Source organism: Hemicordylus capensis, chromosome 1 (assembly GCF_027244095.1).
Source record: "Hemicordylus capensis ecotype Gifberg chromosome 1, rHemCap1.1.pri, whole genome shotgun sequence".
Classification (NCBI taxonomy): domain Eukaryota; kingdom Metazoa; phylum Chordata; class Lepidosauria; order Squamata; family Cordylidae; genus Hemicordylus; species Hemicordylus capensis.
In genome coordinates, this window is record NC_069657.1 from 210,102,827 (window position 1) to 210,120,679 (window position 17,853).

Below are 17,853 nucleotides of genomic sequence, written 5' to 3' on the forward strand. Positions count from 1 at the left end.
TTGATAACTCCATAGCCTGGGGTCTATTTGTTCCTAATTCATACTGACAAGTGTTAGAAGGAATTAAGTTTCTTGGAAGCAGATATTATATTAAACGTCTTCAGCAAATCTTGTAGAGTTTCTTAGGTTTCGGTGAACTGCATTTTCTGCTGTTCACATTTGCACCAGTGGTTCTTAAAAGGTTCTCGTTTTATGGACCACTAATCTAGTTTGCTTCTTCTTTGCAGGCTACCCATCACATGGTCTTAGGTCATGACTACCACACAGGTGGCTGCTTAAAAGACTTTGAAATGATAACTCAACTCCTTCTGCACTGTGATGCAGGTGTATGGAACATGCAAGGTAAACATTGCCAAGTTGCAGGCAGGCATCATTAAGTTTTTGCTTCTCGTTAAGGCTCATTCAGTGCTGCTCCAGAGTCCAGAAGAAGTTGTTTTAATTCTACAACAGTCACTACATTGCCCTTCAGAAAAAGCAACACTAGAATACAGATGCTGCAAGTGATGGAGGTGGGGAACCGCATGTGATAAGGAGCCTTTCAATATTATGTATATGCCAGCTCAGCTGCTGGCACGCCATACAGCCCCTTTGGGATTGGGCCTCAGAGAGTCAAGGAGAGGGGTTTCTGCTCACCCTGGTCCTCATCCTTGATGTGTTATGGGGTCCCTGAGGCTACTCCTCTCCTGGGAGGAGCCTACCCCACTCTCTCAGCCAGCCTCCTCATCCCTGGCCCTCTCCTCCAAGCCCCTGCCAAGCCATATACCCCCACCCCCTGCCAATTGGCCCTCCACCCAGCTCCCCCTTTGGCCACTTGTGGGTGTGGACACCCTTGTTTCCTCTCAATCCATTGCCCCTCCCTTCTCCCTTCCCAAGGTGCTTTTCTGACATCATCAGAAGGTGCCTTAGGCTTGGCCATCCCCCTGCTGCCCGCCTCCTCACGAGCCAGCACACAGGCCGGGCTCCTGGCTACTTCCCCCACCAGCCCCCGCATCTGCTCCTCTGCTGTGGCCTCACCCAGCCACCTGTTGCCACTCTCCTCTACCACCGCACTTTGGGAGACGGTCGCCGCAGTGGTAAGTCTGGCAGGTCCACCCGCCAAACAGTATTCTTCTTCGAACAGGCCCCCAGACATTTAGTTATGATTGGTCTTTACACCCACCACTCTTTTTGGATGGATGGCACAGCTTCAAATCATCACAAGTCCGTGCTGGGTGTTTCTTTGATCCATCAGGGCTGCGCATAGTTTCAATCTGGCTGCTCAGTGACTTCAGCGTAGCATGGACTCCTGGATCTGTTTTATTGCTGTCATCTGGAGGAGCTTCATCATCAGTGAACTCTGGCGGAAGGTCTGCTAGACCATCGTCATAATGTCCCATAATGTCACCAATCGCAGCTGTGAGATGGCCTGGGGGGCCTGGGGGGCCTGGAGGACCAGGTTCCCCTGGTGGGCCCTAAAGCCGGCAGCAGAAAGAAAGAGACCACACCCATTATTAAACACCTGGGGCATGAGGCTATACAGAGCTGTGTTCTTACTACCACTAAATCACTCCCACTGGGCTGAGTGTGTTGTTATACCACTCCAAGCTCCAAGAAATATGCTAGTGGCAGAGATACCTCATTGTTCCTAACCAGCAAAAGGGAACAATATTCTCACCCTTACAATTACAGGCAATACCAGTCTTGGCTCTAGCACCAGCAGTGCAATGGATCCTGTACAGAACACTAAGCTCTTACTGCCCCAGCCCCAAAGGGAAGCCCAATTATTTACCTCAGGACCTGCTTCTCCTCCAGTTCCTCTCATGCCAGGAGGTCCAACTGGTCCAAGTGGTCCAGCATTTCCTTCTTTACCTGAAGGTCCAACTGGACCTGGAATGCCCTGCATTGTGAAAGAATTTTCATATCAATATTAACAGTCATATTTTTAACCACAATTTTGGATGATGTTTTTTCCTAAGCCTTCTACACAATAGCCCCAGTCTGGGTCCAGTTATCCACAGCAGCTATTTGGCCCTCAATGGAGATGTGCAAGTACATTTGCATAGAAAAATAGAATCTGATCATTTCAATAGGGACTCCATCAACAGATGTAGATGTGCATCCAGATATGGCCCTACATCCTCATTAGCCACACATGCAAAAACCTGCTTCCACATGTGAACTTCGCTTGCTGGGTTAGGATGAGTGTTTCTTGGGGGCGGGGATGGGTCTCTCTCTGGTCTAAATACATTTACTTTTGTTCCAGTCCTGCTGAAACAGATAGAATTGACTTGCCATCCAAGAATGCTTGCAATAAAAACCATCAGATGATGGTAGCATAGTGCAAGGTGACTCCAAACGTCTCTTAAACCAAAAAAAAACACCCCTATTTTTAAAAGTAGACCACATTTCTCACATCAGTTATGCAGCAATATAATAAGCTGTATTTGGCACTGATTTTTCAATCTGGGGGAGCCCCCCCGGAGCCCCCCCTCCCCCAAATTCTATGAGCAAAATAAATCAGTGTAATTGATGTAGTTGGCATAGTATGCACAAACATCTTCAATTTATATACTGTATTCTTAGGCAGCTATTTGAGCTTTGATTATATGCAGAATTTGGAACTTTGTTTGCAAGGAGCAGGGAGGCAGCTGAAGTTATATGAATGAGTAGTACCAAACATTCATGATCTGTGAACAGGGAAACAATTAAAGGCCATTAGGGAAGTACAAATTAACACATTCCACACATACAGTTTGCCCTCCTGAACTCTAGGCAGGTTGTAGTTGCACATTTTCAAGCATCTCAGCAACCAAGAGGGCAGAACTTTATTACTTGAGATTGAAAGCTGAGATCCTCTCTTTGCAAACTAATGTATTTTCCCCAAATTCTAGATTACATTTGGAATTCCACTTACAGGGGAACTGAGAAGGATGAACGGCACCAAGCATAACCTTCCTTAATGAAAATGCACGGTAATCCTAATGCAGAATTCACTTACTCTGAAATCAACAAATAATGTCTGCATGACAGCAAATGTTCAACAGACAATCTAATTATTTCCATATTGTTTTCCAGATCTTGCATACTCACTCTAGGGCCAAATGGGCCTGGAATCCCAGAACTGCCTTGTTCACCAATAGGACCCTGCAGAGAAATAGACAGGAAAACCTTTCTATTTCTGTGTTACTGTTAATGTTTTGTTATCTTTAAAGAAGGAAGCACATTGGTCTTACAGCATGAAATGTGTGTGAAAATATATGAAAAGGTCATCTGAGGTCACAATTTTTCATTACTCTTGTCTCAGCTTGATTTCATTGCTACCACATGATATTATGGTAATGTCCATCAATGCTCAGACTCAGAGAAGCAGCTTTTAAAAAAGAAAGAACTGATAATGTTATTCACAACCTATGGTTGAGATCATATGAATCTCAATAAAAAGCCATAGCTCTATGGTGCGGAGGTGGGGGATCCCTTTAGCACAGAACTAAAAAGAGATGAAGACAAAATGTGATACTTTCCTGCTGCGTTTATAGTCAGGTTTCTCATAGAAACTGTAGCCCATACAATCTTACATAAAAGATGAAAAAGAGGAATTATCTGAAGAGTGTCTATCCACACTGTACATCCATTCACATACCATTGCTCAGACTTGAAAATAGCCACTCCCCAACTTGCCTGTGGCAAGTAGCAAAGTCCTCCAGAGGAACAAGCTAGGAATATTTTGGAAATTGGAAAAGAGTTGGTACTTTCTCTTCCAGGTTCTTGAGGAGGCAAACATAACTTACTTTAGGTGTATAAGCAAACAGGTTAGTAACAATACAGTGGGCAAATTTGGGGAATTTCTTTGTGCCATTGCAGCCTTGCAAGGCATAACCAACTTCTTTTGGATCGGGGATGCTGTAATACAAATGGAGCACTCCACTTCCCAGAGGTTTCTTATGCATTTCAATAAAGGAAATATCTTATTGAAATTAATGGTAAAGTAGATTTGCAAGAAGTCCTATGCACACAGTGGTGTGTTGACAGGCCTCCATGTTAGAGAAGCATAGGCTTGAATGGAATGGAATCATTTAACAAAAATGAAAATAAAACTTACTGGTGGTCCAGGGAGACCCTGAAGGCCAGTGAAACCTCGGTGACCCTTCTGCCCCCTATCACCTCGATCTCCATTGTCACCTTTGTCACCACGAGGACCTTGGGGACCCTTAAGCAGAAAATAAACAGGGATGCAATCCAGCCAAAGTTAAGTATGGGCTTAAATCTCTTCCATTGAAAGAAGCAGGACTTAAATGTGCAATTAGACTGTGCCCAAAATGCATTGTACTGAAGATAATTCTCATCCCACAGCGACAACAGTTACAGTTTCCCCCCTCACAAAGTTTCAGTATGATCAAAATCTTCCAGTATGTGAGTATGAAATATGAGGCTTATAATAAAAGTTAATTCATCCTGACATGTCTGAACTATCTCCACATTTGCTCTCTGTATTAAGATGTGAAGAGAATTTCTAGCTTCTTGTTACCTGTTTGCTTAGGCTTTGCGGGGAACTGCATTTAAGAACCAAATTGGCTGGCAAGATTCTCCCAAATAAAATTTGGAAATGAATTTAAAGGGCCCACCTCAAAAGAGGTGAGTGTCAAAAGCATCCTAATTATTCTCCAGCTTAGATCAAAATCAACTGCAATTGCTGTAACTCTTGAGGAAACTACTTCCTATTCCCCATGGTCCCTCAGGGAAGGATGGAGAGGGTGTTTTGGGGGAGGGTGCTGGTTGGGAAGATTTTTTAGGGATTGTGTGGGCTGGTAGAAAGGTGGAGAGGGCATTTTTCTGAGCCTTGAAACTGGCTTAGAAACCTGATCTGAGTTTTTCTAATTTTATTCAAAAGAACTTAGATCATGTTTGAGTTAACAGGAGTTGATTTTAAAACAGCTTGCCCATTTCTATTAAGACAACTGTCTGCTAGCTAAACTAGTCAAATGGTGGGAGAGTAAAAGGAGCAACTAATTTAGATAAGATTCTTTAAGGTCATTCATACTGCCCATGGAGTTTGGGCTGGGGAGGGCTGAAGGGGAAGGCAGGATCCTACCTACATTCTTCCAAACAATGTTTGTTGCTTCTGGGCACCACTGCTCACATGCCTACATGAGCAGTGCTGTGGCAGTCACCCAAGGTGGAATTGGGAAGAGGAAGTCCTCCTGCATCCCACAATGCCCTGTGCAGGCAGCAGAGGGGTAGCCTTCTGCAAGGCAGCAGGATTCCTCTCCTTGACCGCGCTGCACTGGGGCTCTATGGCTGTAACTCCTGACGGCTGTTTTTAGAGCCCCGATGGTATTCACAACCAAGAAGTGAGGTAGGAAGCATGCACACATCCTCCTACCTCACTCTTAGCCTGGGTTTAAATCCCAGGCTGCCTGGCAGAGGAATGCCAGGATCAGGGCTTTGTTGGTTTGCAATGGATTTAGCCTTCACATGCTTGAGTCATATTCAGCTTAAGAACACAACTGTCCATCCAACAAATGCTTAACCCTCATATTTACTTATTAAAATCATTTTAGTCTACAATAAATATATTTTAATACATCAGTGTTGATGCAGAATTGGTTACAAAGAGATATGATGCTGGGGGAAAATAATTGATTATAATAGATATAAATAACCATATAGTTATAAATAAATTTGATTGCCCATTATCATTTTTCTATCACAGTTAATTCATTTGTGTTGAGTTAAAAGAATTCATGTAAAACATACAGGCAAACCTCGCTTTCCAGCACGACCAGAAGGACCCATTGGACCCCGTGAACCCTAGAGGGAAATGGAAAATTCATTCATTATTAATTTCATTAATTTATTAATAGTTGAAATGCTTTTAGCTTATTTTATATCTCCAAATCACAGCAACAGTAGGGACTGACAAACAGGAAGGAGGCAACTATAACTCACAGAAGAACAGCAAAACAAAACAGCTGCTGAGACTGGTATACCTTCTAACTGAAGTTCCCAACACATTTCCAGTATGCTATTTTCCAAGAGAAATTTAGCTTTTTTAGATGCCAGCTCAATGAAAAATCTTTGGCAAGACATATGAGAGACCCCTACAACATGCCTACTAGTCAGAAGAGGACCCCCACATTCGTCTGCCTTCTTCTTCCATGTCCAGGCCATCCCCTCAACCTCCATAGGTTCTGGCATGAAGTCTGTTTAGGAAGAAGGGCGGAACTAGGGACTTGATTGCTTGGTAAGCACTCAGTTCTGGAATACTCCACTGGCCAATCTAGTTGCCTATCAGGGAATTAAAACCACATAACGAGGGGCAGTACCAAGAAATAGCTATACTTACTGATTCACCTCTTTGTCCTGGATCTCCTGGAGGACCAACAGGCCCTGGCGTGCCCGGAGCACCCTGGGAACCAGGAAGGCCTGCAGGTCCAGGTTCACCACGATCACCCTGTAATAAAATTAATTCCAAGTCTTCAGTACTCATTGAATATATATTAGAACGATATACACATTTACTATAAGATCATTACTTTTAATTAACTGGTATTGCCTAGGACCAAGAGTTTCGGGAGATATTCTTAACAGAATGCCTGCTCCTTGAAATGAAAGGCAACATCCACATAGGCAAAAGTTCCAGTCCTATCTAGACAGTACCTCAGTTACAAAAGTGGGAACTGAAGTTCTTTGAACAATGGAATTAATAGACTAGCAAATGTATATTCTGTTGGCACGGGTTAATGTATACATTGGTGCCATCACTATGCCCTCACTAGCAGCCTGCCAGCTAGTGGCTTTTTCTCACAAGGGAGACTGTTGATTTTGTGGTGAGTGGTGGCTTCCAAAAGATGGGAAGGGTTTAGTGAGTCATAATCCCTTCACTCTTCCCCCCATTGCAATTATGCCCATATAATCTAACATAGGAATATAGGAAGGTGCCATATACTGAGTCAGACCACTAGTCTACTATAAACATATCATCATCCACCTTCAAGTTTGCACTCCTAACCAAACATATTATCTGAAGTTCTTCAGCTTGAACAGACTTCACTTGCAACTACAGGTATCAGTTCTGCTTAAGACAAGTCTGATTGCACTTTTACTCCAAGGCCAGTTCTGTAACAACGTCTATTGAGCAACATCTCTTTACAATAATAGGCAAGGATGATGGTGGGGGGGTGAGGTAGGGACTATGCATATGAAGACAGGTCTAAACCTAACCTTCAGGTCTGAAACTAGCCTTCCATTGGATATACTGATTACCCAAATATGATACAAATACAGAGGCTTCCTAGCTGTTCTAGTTTTAGATACACATGATTTATGTAGGGCTTAGTTCTGTAACTTGCTGGTTAATTGTCAGTAATATGTCATATGTCCTTTTGTTGTACAGATGTCAAGTTACAATACTGTTTTTCTCAGAACTTTTACAACATCATTCACTCTAAAAGTCTATATTCTTACCCGTTCACCAAGAGCTCCATCCCGTCCAGGAGTACCGTCATTACCTGCAGGACCCTATGTGTTGAGTTGAGGGGAAAGTGAAATCATATGTTAACTGAGGGATTGAATCTGGCTATGTCTTATACAGACATAGATTTGTACAGTATAGGCACCACAGATTGATACAGTATAAGCACCTGTGTGTTCAAGTAAGTAACCACAGCAATTACTTCTATGCTAGCAATATGAAGTATATACATTATATAAGGTATATAAATATAATAACAGTCTTGTGGCCTAGAAAGAGACACTTACTTCTGGTCCGGCCTCACCCACTGGGCCAGAAGCACCTGGAGGGCCAATGGGCCCAGAAGGGCCTTTGTCTCCCGATGGTCCTGTGGGGCCTTGTTTTCCTGGTGTACCCTAGAGTGATGGGAAACATCAAGTAAACAGCTAGAACTATGAAATGAATATACTGCAACTGAAGCAGGCATTCTTCTCAGCAAGGATCATCCTGGATGCATAACATTATGAAAAATGACCATCTGTAGCATTCCAAACATAAGGCTAATAGGATGTACTCTAGCACGCAATGAAACCATGTGAAGCCATACTTCACAGTGTGAACCAAAGGTTCTCACAGCCAAAATCTTATAGGCTATAGAGAAGAAGCTGGGCCCATATGTGAAATGCCAACTGCATGGATACTCACACCAGGGCCAGGCAGCCCAGGCATGCCCCTCTCTCCTCGTTGACCTGGCATACCCACAATGCCTCTCTGGCCAGTACTTCCAGCTGGACCTGGGGGACCATCAGGACCCTAAAATATATAAGTAACAAAAAATAATATTCCTAGGAACTCTAATCATAATATAGGATCTCCAAATGCAAACAGAACCGAAGTGCATAGCTTAAAGCATTATATAAAGATACAAAATGCCATCATTTGGTATTTTGCCAAAAGAGTGAGGAGTGGACAAATGAAAGAACTAGACACAAAAGTGATGAGTTGTGATGCGGTCCAATATGAATAAGAAATGAATAGACACACATGTTTTCAATTTTGTTGCATCTGGAATATTTGACTAGAGAGAAACACTTTGAAAGGCACAGCAGAATGCTAAAGACCAGTGGGCATCTTACTCTGAGGGGAATCATGTTTGGGTACACTAAGGTCTTTCCAAACACAAGCTCAGAATAAAGGAGCCAACATGGTGAAGAAAACAGTGGGATGGGTGCTATTTATGGGACCCAACGTATGCATCCCTGTGAATTGTAAACAATGGGGATTGGAGGGTAGCAATTAATAGTGTGTTGGTTAGGATCTTGATTTGTTTGGGAGATGAAAAAGGGAAATGGGAGAAGCAATGGAAAGCAAAAGTGTAGTAGAGGCTGAGGAAAAGGACTGGTAATGAGGTTGACAGAGAGGAATGGCAGCCACAGTATAATGTTGGATGTCCTGTTGCTTCTGACCATAAGATAATGTTGGTGGGTATATGTATCTTTGCAGTTGCTGATATGTATTATGACAAGTCTGTCTTATCATATAGTTATGTATCCTTGGTTAAGGAAATTAAACGATTGACTCTTCCAAACAACAAATACAAACTTTTTAACTTCTGTTGCAAATATAAACACTCCCTGCCCCCAAATTACAGATTGTCCATCTTCTCCTGAGTCTCCTTTGTCTCCAGGACTACCAGATGGTCCTGCTGGCCCACGATCTCCCACACGACCATGAGCACCAGGATCTCCCCGAAGACCTGGCGGTCCTTCTTTGCCGGGTTCACCAAGAGGTCCAGCTGGACCAGTAGCTCCCTAGAAATAGAAATGGATTAGAACTGACCTGTGATCCAACAATTCTATTTATAACCTTCCTTAATTCTATGGAATTCTAGGTAGTGTATACAGGCAGTCTCCCATCCAGGCACTAAAGCCCTGCAATGCCCAGTTAAACAAGTGAGTCCAGTGGAAGGACTACAGCCTAGCAACACCCGATCATTAAATTATGACAAACAATCAGTATTGAGCTACTAAAAAAGAAGAAAAGGACATGTACAGTAACTTTCAAATATATTTGAAATTTGCTATACATTACTTTTTCAATATAATCTCAATCCTTAGCCGTCCTTTGGTAAGGAAATACAACATATTCAACAACAAGTACTTATTCCATAGCTCATAATTAGGGATTTGTTCCCCATTCAGAAGAGATATATAACATGATGTGCTGCCTCTCCCCTCAGCCCCTGCATTCTCCCAGTGACAAGGATTTTGTTTCAGTAGACTAGGCTGAGCATGCTCAAAACAAGTGCGCCCTATGAGCTGCACAGCTGAGCCAAGATTTGAACCTGCATCTTCTTGGGATTAGAACCACTCTCATCCAACACTATCTACTACATTGCACTAGTACCTCAGCTAAAGAAAAACAGGATGAGGTCAGGTTTCTGATACTAAGATAACGTCACCTACAATATATTTCCCTTAAATTCAAATGCATGTTTATGAATGAGTTCTTATTTAACTTACAGTAGGTCCTGGTGGTCCAACTCTTCCAGCAGATCCAGGGAATCCCGTAGCACCCTAGAAAAAAAAGTATATACTGTGTCTGTACAGGAACATTCTTTATTTCAAGGTTAAAGTTCTTTATTGCTTAAAACCGAAGTTATCACGATATAAAATAAAAAGTACATTTACAAAATTTAAAACAAATGAGTCACAATGAAGGATGGAAATTTATTTCTTAAATCTGTGTGAGCATTTAATCTATGTAATTGTCATGCCTGAAATGTAAATTTATATTAAGGAAAGCATAAGCACTCGCATCAAATAAACATTCAGCAGATAGCTCCAGATAGGTAGCAGCCTTAATACATGCGGCAACACATAGAAAGTTAATCTACTTACTGGGGGGCCTTTAGTACCTCGGCCACCTTTTAGTCCAGGAACACCAGAAGGGCCCTAAAATGAAAGAAGAAGTGAATATGGGGGGAACATCCAATTAGCAAAATTGATACAAGCTACTGTAATATCTCAGTTTCTCCTTGACTTACTGGAGGGCCATGAGAGCCTGCAAGACCTTGGGGTCCTGGGGATCCAGCATCTCCTTTCTGCCCAGGCTCTCCCGGTTCTCCTTTCACACCTGGTTGACCATCAGGGCCCTATAAATATTAAAAAGACACAAAACACAACAAATTAGAGAGAATTAGAGGTGTCATTCTAAGAACAGTGAATATGCCCTGCAGCACACTGCACAGCAAAGTTCTACCAAATATTTAAATCACCTCAATGGATGACAGAATGTCTGGAGCAAAACTTCACAAAATATAAACAATGGTTTCACAAAATAATTGTGATCAAGCTTAGTTATCTCTTCAAGAGGTTTCCCCCCTCCCTTCATTCCTTGGATCCAGTACCTTTGTTTAGTTACCAATTGACTATGAATTTATGTTACATGACAAGGGATGGCATGATATGCTTTTCTTCAGAAAAAGTAAATACTTAATGCAAAAATGATGCCATGTACATTTTTAAAATCCTATTGCTAACAAAATGTTTTATGACCTGCTATTACTACCAATTTAAGCAAAACATGCACGCAAAAATAGGGCAATATTTTTATTAAGATCAAACATTTTTATTAGGATCAAGCATTTATTAGGATCAAGAATCGCAAAGCAGTAAAGTGGTGTGCTTTGCAACTCTTTAAATGGTGCCTGTAAAAGTATTGCCTACTTTCATTTGTTGATTTTTAAAAAAATAATGAACCAACATGACTACCTATTATTTTCTATTTGCCGATACAAGAATTATCCTAAAGATACTAGTGTAGTGCTCCTATTTTAAGAATCTTTCCAAATAATTTAGCATCTTATAATATGATGCTATTAATGATAAGTAGATTAATAGTGGATGCTATTAATGATAAGTAGAGAGCAAAAGACAGATGAGATTCAACACATACCGGAGGACCAGCAAAACCAACTTGGCCAGTTGGGCCATTTTCACCTCGGGAACCCTGAGCAAGAAATAGGGGGGAAAGTCAACAAGGATAATCGTTGCTAGTAAGGATATACAATGCATGAACAAAATAGGAACAGAACCAAGCAATTTTCTGTGAGAAATTAAGTTTATTATATGCTATAACCACCCCAGTTACAGCATTTGTTTCTTAGATTTAAAAAACAACACCACATCCACTAATGGTCTGGAACCCCCTAACATTACAGTTATCAATCATTTAAGAAACAAAACCCAGGAACATCAATAGAGCACCTGGTACCTTTTCTTTTTTCTGTTTGTTTTAATAATTTACTTCTCATGTTTTCATTTTAAACACACAAAACAACAAACAATGCATCACATACAACTAGCAAACAAGATAAAAACAAAATACACATACAATTCAGAACTATGAATACCAAAAAGGTCACAGAAAAAAGCCTTATATTAAAATGTCCACTGTGCTAACTCACTGCTGGATTTGCCATAATATGTACTGAAGAATTTGTATGAGTAACAAGTAGGAGGGGTTCCCCCCCATAAAGTAATTATTTATTTCATGACAATACTTCACGATACTCCAAGTATTGTGACAATACAAACTTTGATTTTAGAATTACAAGACATCACTTCAAGTTCCATTATCAAACAGACTGCAGATAATTCAAACTCTGTTTTGAAATACTAGGTGTATTTCATGACTGATGACAAGCCTGGTGGGGGGGGAGATATGAAAGAGAACCCAATTAAGACGTCATAAACGGGAATCTTCCTAAGTGGGGAGCATATGTATGTATACAGAGCTGAATTGGCATATCTGTTTTTAATTAAATAGGTACAATAATTTGATTTAATTTAATTAAGGCTATTTAAAGCCTTCTAATGAGGTACTGGTACTGGAATGCATAGACTGATAACAAGTTATCAGCTTTTAAAAAAATATACATAATTGAAGCAGTGGAATAGAGCTGTATGAAATACATATGTGTTTATACAGACTGAATATATTGGGATCAGGAGTTCTGTAGTAGTTCTGTTGATCTAGCTGTACCAATTTTCAATAAGCAACTTTTTCCTGAAGTTTGAGGTACTTATCCTATTATGTTCATATGAAAGGGAGTGCCAGTCATTCTTTTGCTTACATTGTCACATGCTTTATTTTGCAGGAAGGGTTACAATGGGCTACAGTCTCCAGTAAAGGATTCAAGAGATTTTGGAAGTGCATGCTTTAGTCTTAGTGTTTGTATTGTGTATTAATCCTTCTTGTCTGACATTTTAGATGTGACAGTGACCACTGAGAGCACTCCCATTTCATAACACCACCACATGAGAAACAGTCCTCATAGTGGCATAAAAGGATACAAACTAGTGTGTGGAAAGAACTCACAACGGTTCAGCCTTTCAGTTTAATTTAAATCCTAATTTCCAAGTTTGTGCTCTTATTCATTCTGTATCATAGAATTTCAGAAAGAAAGGAGGCCAAATAAATGCTCGAGAGATGGGCACAATGAAAACATGTTATCACACCAAAAATGGAATCCCATTGTTACACATGCAGTATTTTTAAAAATGCCAATATGCTAATAATAAAAATGTTTATAATGGGATGATATCCAGGTGCCATCAGTTTGTCTGGTGGCAATGTGAGGTTGGGCCTTCCCAGTAGATGCCCCTAGGTTGTGCAATGCACTCCTTGTGGGGAATAAGAGATCTATCTCTTCTAGATGTGTTCAAGAGAGCTGCAAAGTCCTACTTTTTAGCTTTGCTTTTAATAGTATTTAAAATGGTTTTAATGAGTTTTATATTAATATTTTAAATAGTTTTATTTTTGATTGTGAAATGCCTTGAGCCAATTTTGATGGGCAGTAGATAAATAAAGTAAGTGAAATAAAATAAAATAAAAATAAAAATACTTACAGGAGTTCCACGAGAGCCTGCAGGGCCAACTAAACCTCGAGGGCCAGGTTCACCCTTTAAAAAAGTTTACAGTGGATTATTGTATATCATTCAGAATGGATAAAATGGAATGTAATACAAATAAGGTGAAGTTTGCCACAAAAACCCTTTTACCTTTTCACCAGCGGGACCCGCAGGACCATGTGGACCTAATGGACCTGGGAGACCCTATTAAAATAATAAGATTTTCAGTTAGAGAAATAAACCTTCAGACCACCTTGTTTATTTACATGTTTGTTAAAGCTATTATTTCTATCCACTTTTGTTGTCGTCTTGGATTCTGAAATAATTTCTTCACTGATTCACACAATGCATCAAAGGGGTGTTCCATCAAAATAGAGGGTGATGCTTCAGCCAATGGATCTAACTCTGTACTACACTGTTATGGGCACTATCTTGTCTTTCACTTGCAGTAACTATTTTCCTCATTCTTAGGCACATTATAGTGTTGCATGCCACACCCAACATGATCATAGAAGAAAGAGCTTAATTCCTGAAAATATTAGAATTTTTAATTATTCTTGTGAGAAGCTTATATTTTTCCATGAAACACTTTTGACTTTGTTTGCCTGGGCAGGGAATAATATTTTAGGAGTTTTCAGTGAAATGGTAAATTGGGCTGGACTGCATGGCAAAACTGAAGAGACATAGCAGCCATTTATAATGGGATACTCAGCTACAAATGTCTGACATTTTGGTAACAATAACAGTTTGAAGTCTATTTAGTATCGCCTGGTCTGAGCTGCTTTCAGACATCAAATATAGTATGTTACCTGTTGCAAAAAAAAAAATTCCTTTAAATGAAGATAAAATGGACTCTGCTTCTATTATGAAGGGCGCCTTCAAATAACAGCGATATTTAACCTCAAACTGATCATACAGACACCAGAAATGAAAGCAAGATTTGCTCTTTTGTCATTCAGTCTCTGAAGTAAATGTCATGACATTTCCTATCTAAGCATGTTCCATAGGTGAATAAGTACAGCTCACAGAGCTGATCCAAAAATCTTAGCATCAGATTCAGTGAAAATCGAAGGTGCTAAAAAGTTTTGGGACTAGTTCTGTGGTTTTAGTGGGGAAATACATTATTGTAAAGTTTATTGCATTGTATTGAGGGGAGATGGCTTATCACTCTTTGCTGGTGGCAGTGGTGAGTATTCCCCCAGCCCTGGTTTGTTTTTTTAAGTTGATGCAGCTTCTATGCATTGGCAGCAAGGGCATAACTATAATAGAGCAAGGGGAGCCAGTTGTCTGGGGGCCCACTGCCTTGCCCCCCCCCCGAGGCAAGTCACATGACTGACTCCCCCAGCCGCACACCTGCCCGGGCTTCCTTCAGTTGTATTCATCCTCCGAAATTGATGTGAGTGTTAAGACCTGGAGCTACCAGAACAGCATGTCTTTCTCTAGTACCATTAAATGACTTGCATCGTCCACATGCTTATTCACCCTCATTTAAGATTTCTTTACTTCGTGAGCTGAGCTTCAGTGGGGGGGGGGGCTCACTGTCTCTGGGCCCACTCCAACCTTGCTATGGTAGCACTAGTCATGGGAGTTTTTCACATCTGGCTTTTAGTTCACATCTCCTCCAGAATGGGGGGGGGGTGTTCACATATCGGCCAAATTTACCCCAAAGTCCCTGCGAGCTATCAGGGAGCACTTCACATACAATTCAGGTTTTTTTAATTACATGTCAGAGTGTGCCTGAATTATATCCAGGGTAAAAAAAAAAAATCCACTTTTTGCAACTGTTTTTTGAGGCTACTTCGAACTCACAGTAAAGTCTCGCAGTAAACCCGCATTAAAGCCTGCTGTCTGGGAAAGTCCATGGCATAGTGTTGTTCTAAATAGTATTCTGGTAGGGAAAATAGTGGTTGCCAGTAGGTTGAGAATTTGACAAAATTTGCTTGCCATTTTTGGTGCCTAAGAACATGGTGGAGAAAATTGGAGGGGCATTTCAGATGTGAAAGAATATGGGGGGGGGGAATGGGAAGAGCATTTTAGATCAGTCCCTTTCTGGTTGCTATTCATTTCTTAATAGTAATAAGCAGACACAGAATTATCAAGTGAAATGTTTTGTTATGATAGACAGTAAATTAACTCACTCTTGCACCGTCATTGCCGGCTGTACCTTCAGATCCCTTTTCTCCAATACTGCCCTGGGGACAGCATAACAAAATCTCAAGTTATTTATGAAGAAAGATAAACAGACATAGGATCAGCTTTTCTTAAATATATGAAGGAGAAATAATGAGAAAAGGGCTTACCCTGTCACCTTTGGGACCAGGAGTTCCAGCAATGCCCCTCTCTCCAGGCATACCCTGAAGACCAGGGGGCCCTTGATCCCCAGGAGTTCCAGAGGGACCTGGATTACCCTAAAATTAATACAAAAGAAATGGATGCTTCTCCACTTCTAAAGGGGAAGAAAGCTTCTGATATCTGAGGGAACCACTTTTTGGAAGGATGGTTTTCATTTCATTATTTATTTTTCCTTAATGCTTCTTGGATTCTTGTTATTTGTGTCCATGGCAGATCCCATCTATGACCTTTTAAGGATTCTGATTTACACTTGCACTTTATTGCTAAGCCTATATCTAGTCCACGTTTACTCAACTTGTAACCCACCAAATGGACCACAGTCCACTATCTATAAATGATGTCTTGGCAGGGGTAGAAAGCCTCCTTGTTGAATTGCCCGTCTGCAACTACATAAACAGAAGTATTGTTAAGCTCTTATCAAGTGACAATAGTGGTTGGTGGGTTGTGTTTAATTGGGTGAGTCACGAGTTGTGCAGACAACATAACCTCTACCAATAGCTCTCTTCAAATGGTCTAAGTTGAGCAGCACTCATGCTTACAGTGGGGAAAGCAGGGAGGAAGTCCTGGCCTGCCGCTGTCACTCACCCCCTCACACCCACCAAACACGCTTATGGTGCTATTTGTCTGAAGAGGGAATTGCTGGTGAACACATTTATGGTGCCACCCCCTTCAGACAAATGGCACCACAAGCATATTAGTTGGGCATGAGGGAAGGAGTGACAGCGGGACGTCCTCTCCGCTTTCCCTGCAATAAGCATGAGCACTGCTGCGCTCAGAAAGTCTAAAGAGGGCTAAAGTGTCATCCATTTTGTGTGTGTGTGTGTGTGTGTGTGTGTATGTATGTATAGACATTTGCACATGCACACACAAGCAAACACACACACCTTTCGTCTTATAAACAGGAAGTGAAGAGATTACAAAGGCCTGACCGGTCAAGCAGGGATTTAGGTTGCTTTCTCCTGAGGTAAACAGTGTAACCCTAGTAACTGACTTACTGTATGTTGCCAATATTTTATTGTGAATGGGGTTATTATAGTACTAATAGGCTCCAGCTGATCTTTTATTTCATTTCAGTCATTCATTCATTCATTCATTCCAGCTGTTCTTTATGGTCCAGGCTTGTAGAAAATCACTCATATGGTTGCTGAGACAATTAAAAATTGTCTCATAATTGCTCAAGCAGGGGGGAAATTATCTCATAATTGGCCGAGCAGAGAAACCTATGTACACTTGAAGACAGTTGGTTCTTGTTTCCCGCTCGTTTATGCCAGTGATACCACAGATTTCAGCATAGATCCATATGTGCAGATTAGCAAAACCTGTTGCAGGCTACTGGTTTCTAGAGACTTATTTGCAAGGTTACTTTAGTCTTCCTGATAGTAGCTATTTTGGGCAGCTGTGCAATGCCAAGGAATCCCAGAGTAACACAGTGCAATGATAGGAAAGGAATGTGAATACGCCAGTTATGGCCTTGATTATGCTTAAGGGTCTCTTACCCCAGTTTTCTTATGCATTCTGGACTCAATCACTTATTGACATTTGACAAGGTTACCATCCAACCACCATTTTGCAGAATTTTAACAGACTAATACAGTATGGGATTGAGTCTGAGACGGTTTGGACTAGGTCAATGTTCTCATAATATCATACTCCATTCTCCCTCTCTCTCCCTTTCCATTCCAATCCCATTCTCTCCCTCTCCCTCTCTCCCCCTGTCTCACCCCTGCCAGTAACTTACCTTTGGACCATCAGGGCCTTGACCTCCAGCCATCCCTTTTTCCCCTGAGAGACCAGATGGTCCTGGGTTTCCTCTTTCACCTGGATGGCCACGATCACCCTAGAAATAGACAGAATGGAAATAATCTACTGTAATGGATGTTATGGCAAAAATGTCCCTCAACATTACAGTGGAATAAAGCAGAACATGGATTCTAAAGGCATTCAAATAATAATTTACTAGCATTGGCACTGGTGACATTTGCAGAGTATATCACATTTTCCCTCCCTCCCTCCCTCATAGTAGGAAGCATAAGAAACAGCTAAGAGTTATCCAGTGCTTTTGACAAATAATGTGAGGATAAGAAGGTATTGGACTACATCTATTAAAGAGCACATATGTTTCCATTACACAGTACATTTCTCACAAAGTTCTCATAA

The 17,853-nt window shown here is 41.1% G+C and overlaps 1 protein-coding gene and 1 long non-coding RNA gene across 2 annotated transcripts in view; one reads left to right on the top strand and one right to left on the bottom strand.

Annotated features, from left to right (window-relative positions):
* Positions 1 to 17,853, bottom strand: part of COL5A2 (collagen type V alpha 2 chain) — a 78,017-nt gene that overhangs the window by 9,108 nt on the left and 51,056 nt on the right. The window contains exons 27-45 of the mRNA XM_053282896.1: positions 17,435 to 17,533; positions 15,645 to 15,752; positions 15,483 to 15,536; positions 13,495 to 13,548; positions 13,342 to 13,395; positions 11,387 to 11,440; positions 10,476 to 10,583; positions 10,330 to 10,383; positions 9,952 to 10,005; positions 9,079 to 9,240; positions 8,135 to 8,242; positions 7,738 to 7,845; positions 7,444 to 7,497; positions 6,323 to 6,430; positions 5,734 to 5,787; positions 4,079 to 4,186; positions 3,070 to 3,123; positions 1,769 to 1,876; positions 1,160 to 1,451 (exon numbers count right to left, since the gene is read on the bottom strand). Of these exons, the coding sequence (XP_053138871.1) occupies positions 1,160 to 1,451; positions 1,769 to 1,876; positions 3,070 to 3,123; positions 4,079 to 4,186; positions 5,734 to 5,787; positions 6,323 to 6,430; positions 7,444 to 7,497; positions 7,738 to 7,845; positions 8,135 to 8,242; positions 9,079 to 9,240; positions 9,952 to 10,005; positions 10,330 to 10,383; positions 10,476 to 10,583; positions 11,387 to 11,440; positions 13,342 to 13,395; positions 13,495 to 13,548; positions 15,483 to 15,536; positions 15,645 to 15,752; positions 17,435 to 17,533 (1,795 nt within the window). The remainder of the gene's footprint in view (positions 1 to 1,159; positions 1,452 to 1,768; positions 1,877 to 3,069; positions 3,124 to 4,078; positions 4,187 to 5,733; positions 5,788 to 6,322; positions 6,431 to 7,443; positions 7,498 to 7,737; positions 7,846 to 8,134; positions 8,243 to 9,078; positions 9,241 to 9,951; positions 10,006 to 10,329; positions 10,384 to 10,475; positions 10,584 to 11,386; positions 11,441 to 13,341; positions 13,396 to 13,494; positions 13,549 to 15,482; positions 15,537 to 15,644; positions 15,753 to 17,434; positions 17,534 to 17,853) is intronic.
* Positions 226 to 5,118, top strand: LOC128339279 (uncharacterized). Its single transcript, XR_008312942.1, has 3 exons — positions 226 to 342; positions 2,871 to 2,951; positions 3,055 to 5,118. It is a non-coding gene; the product is annotated as an uncharacterized LOC128339279 (long non-coding RNA).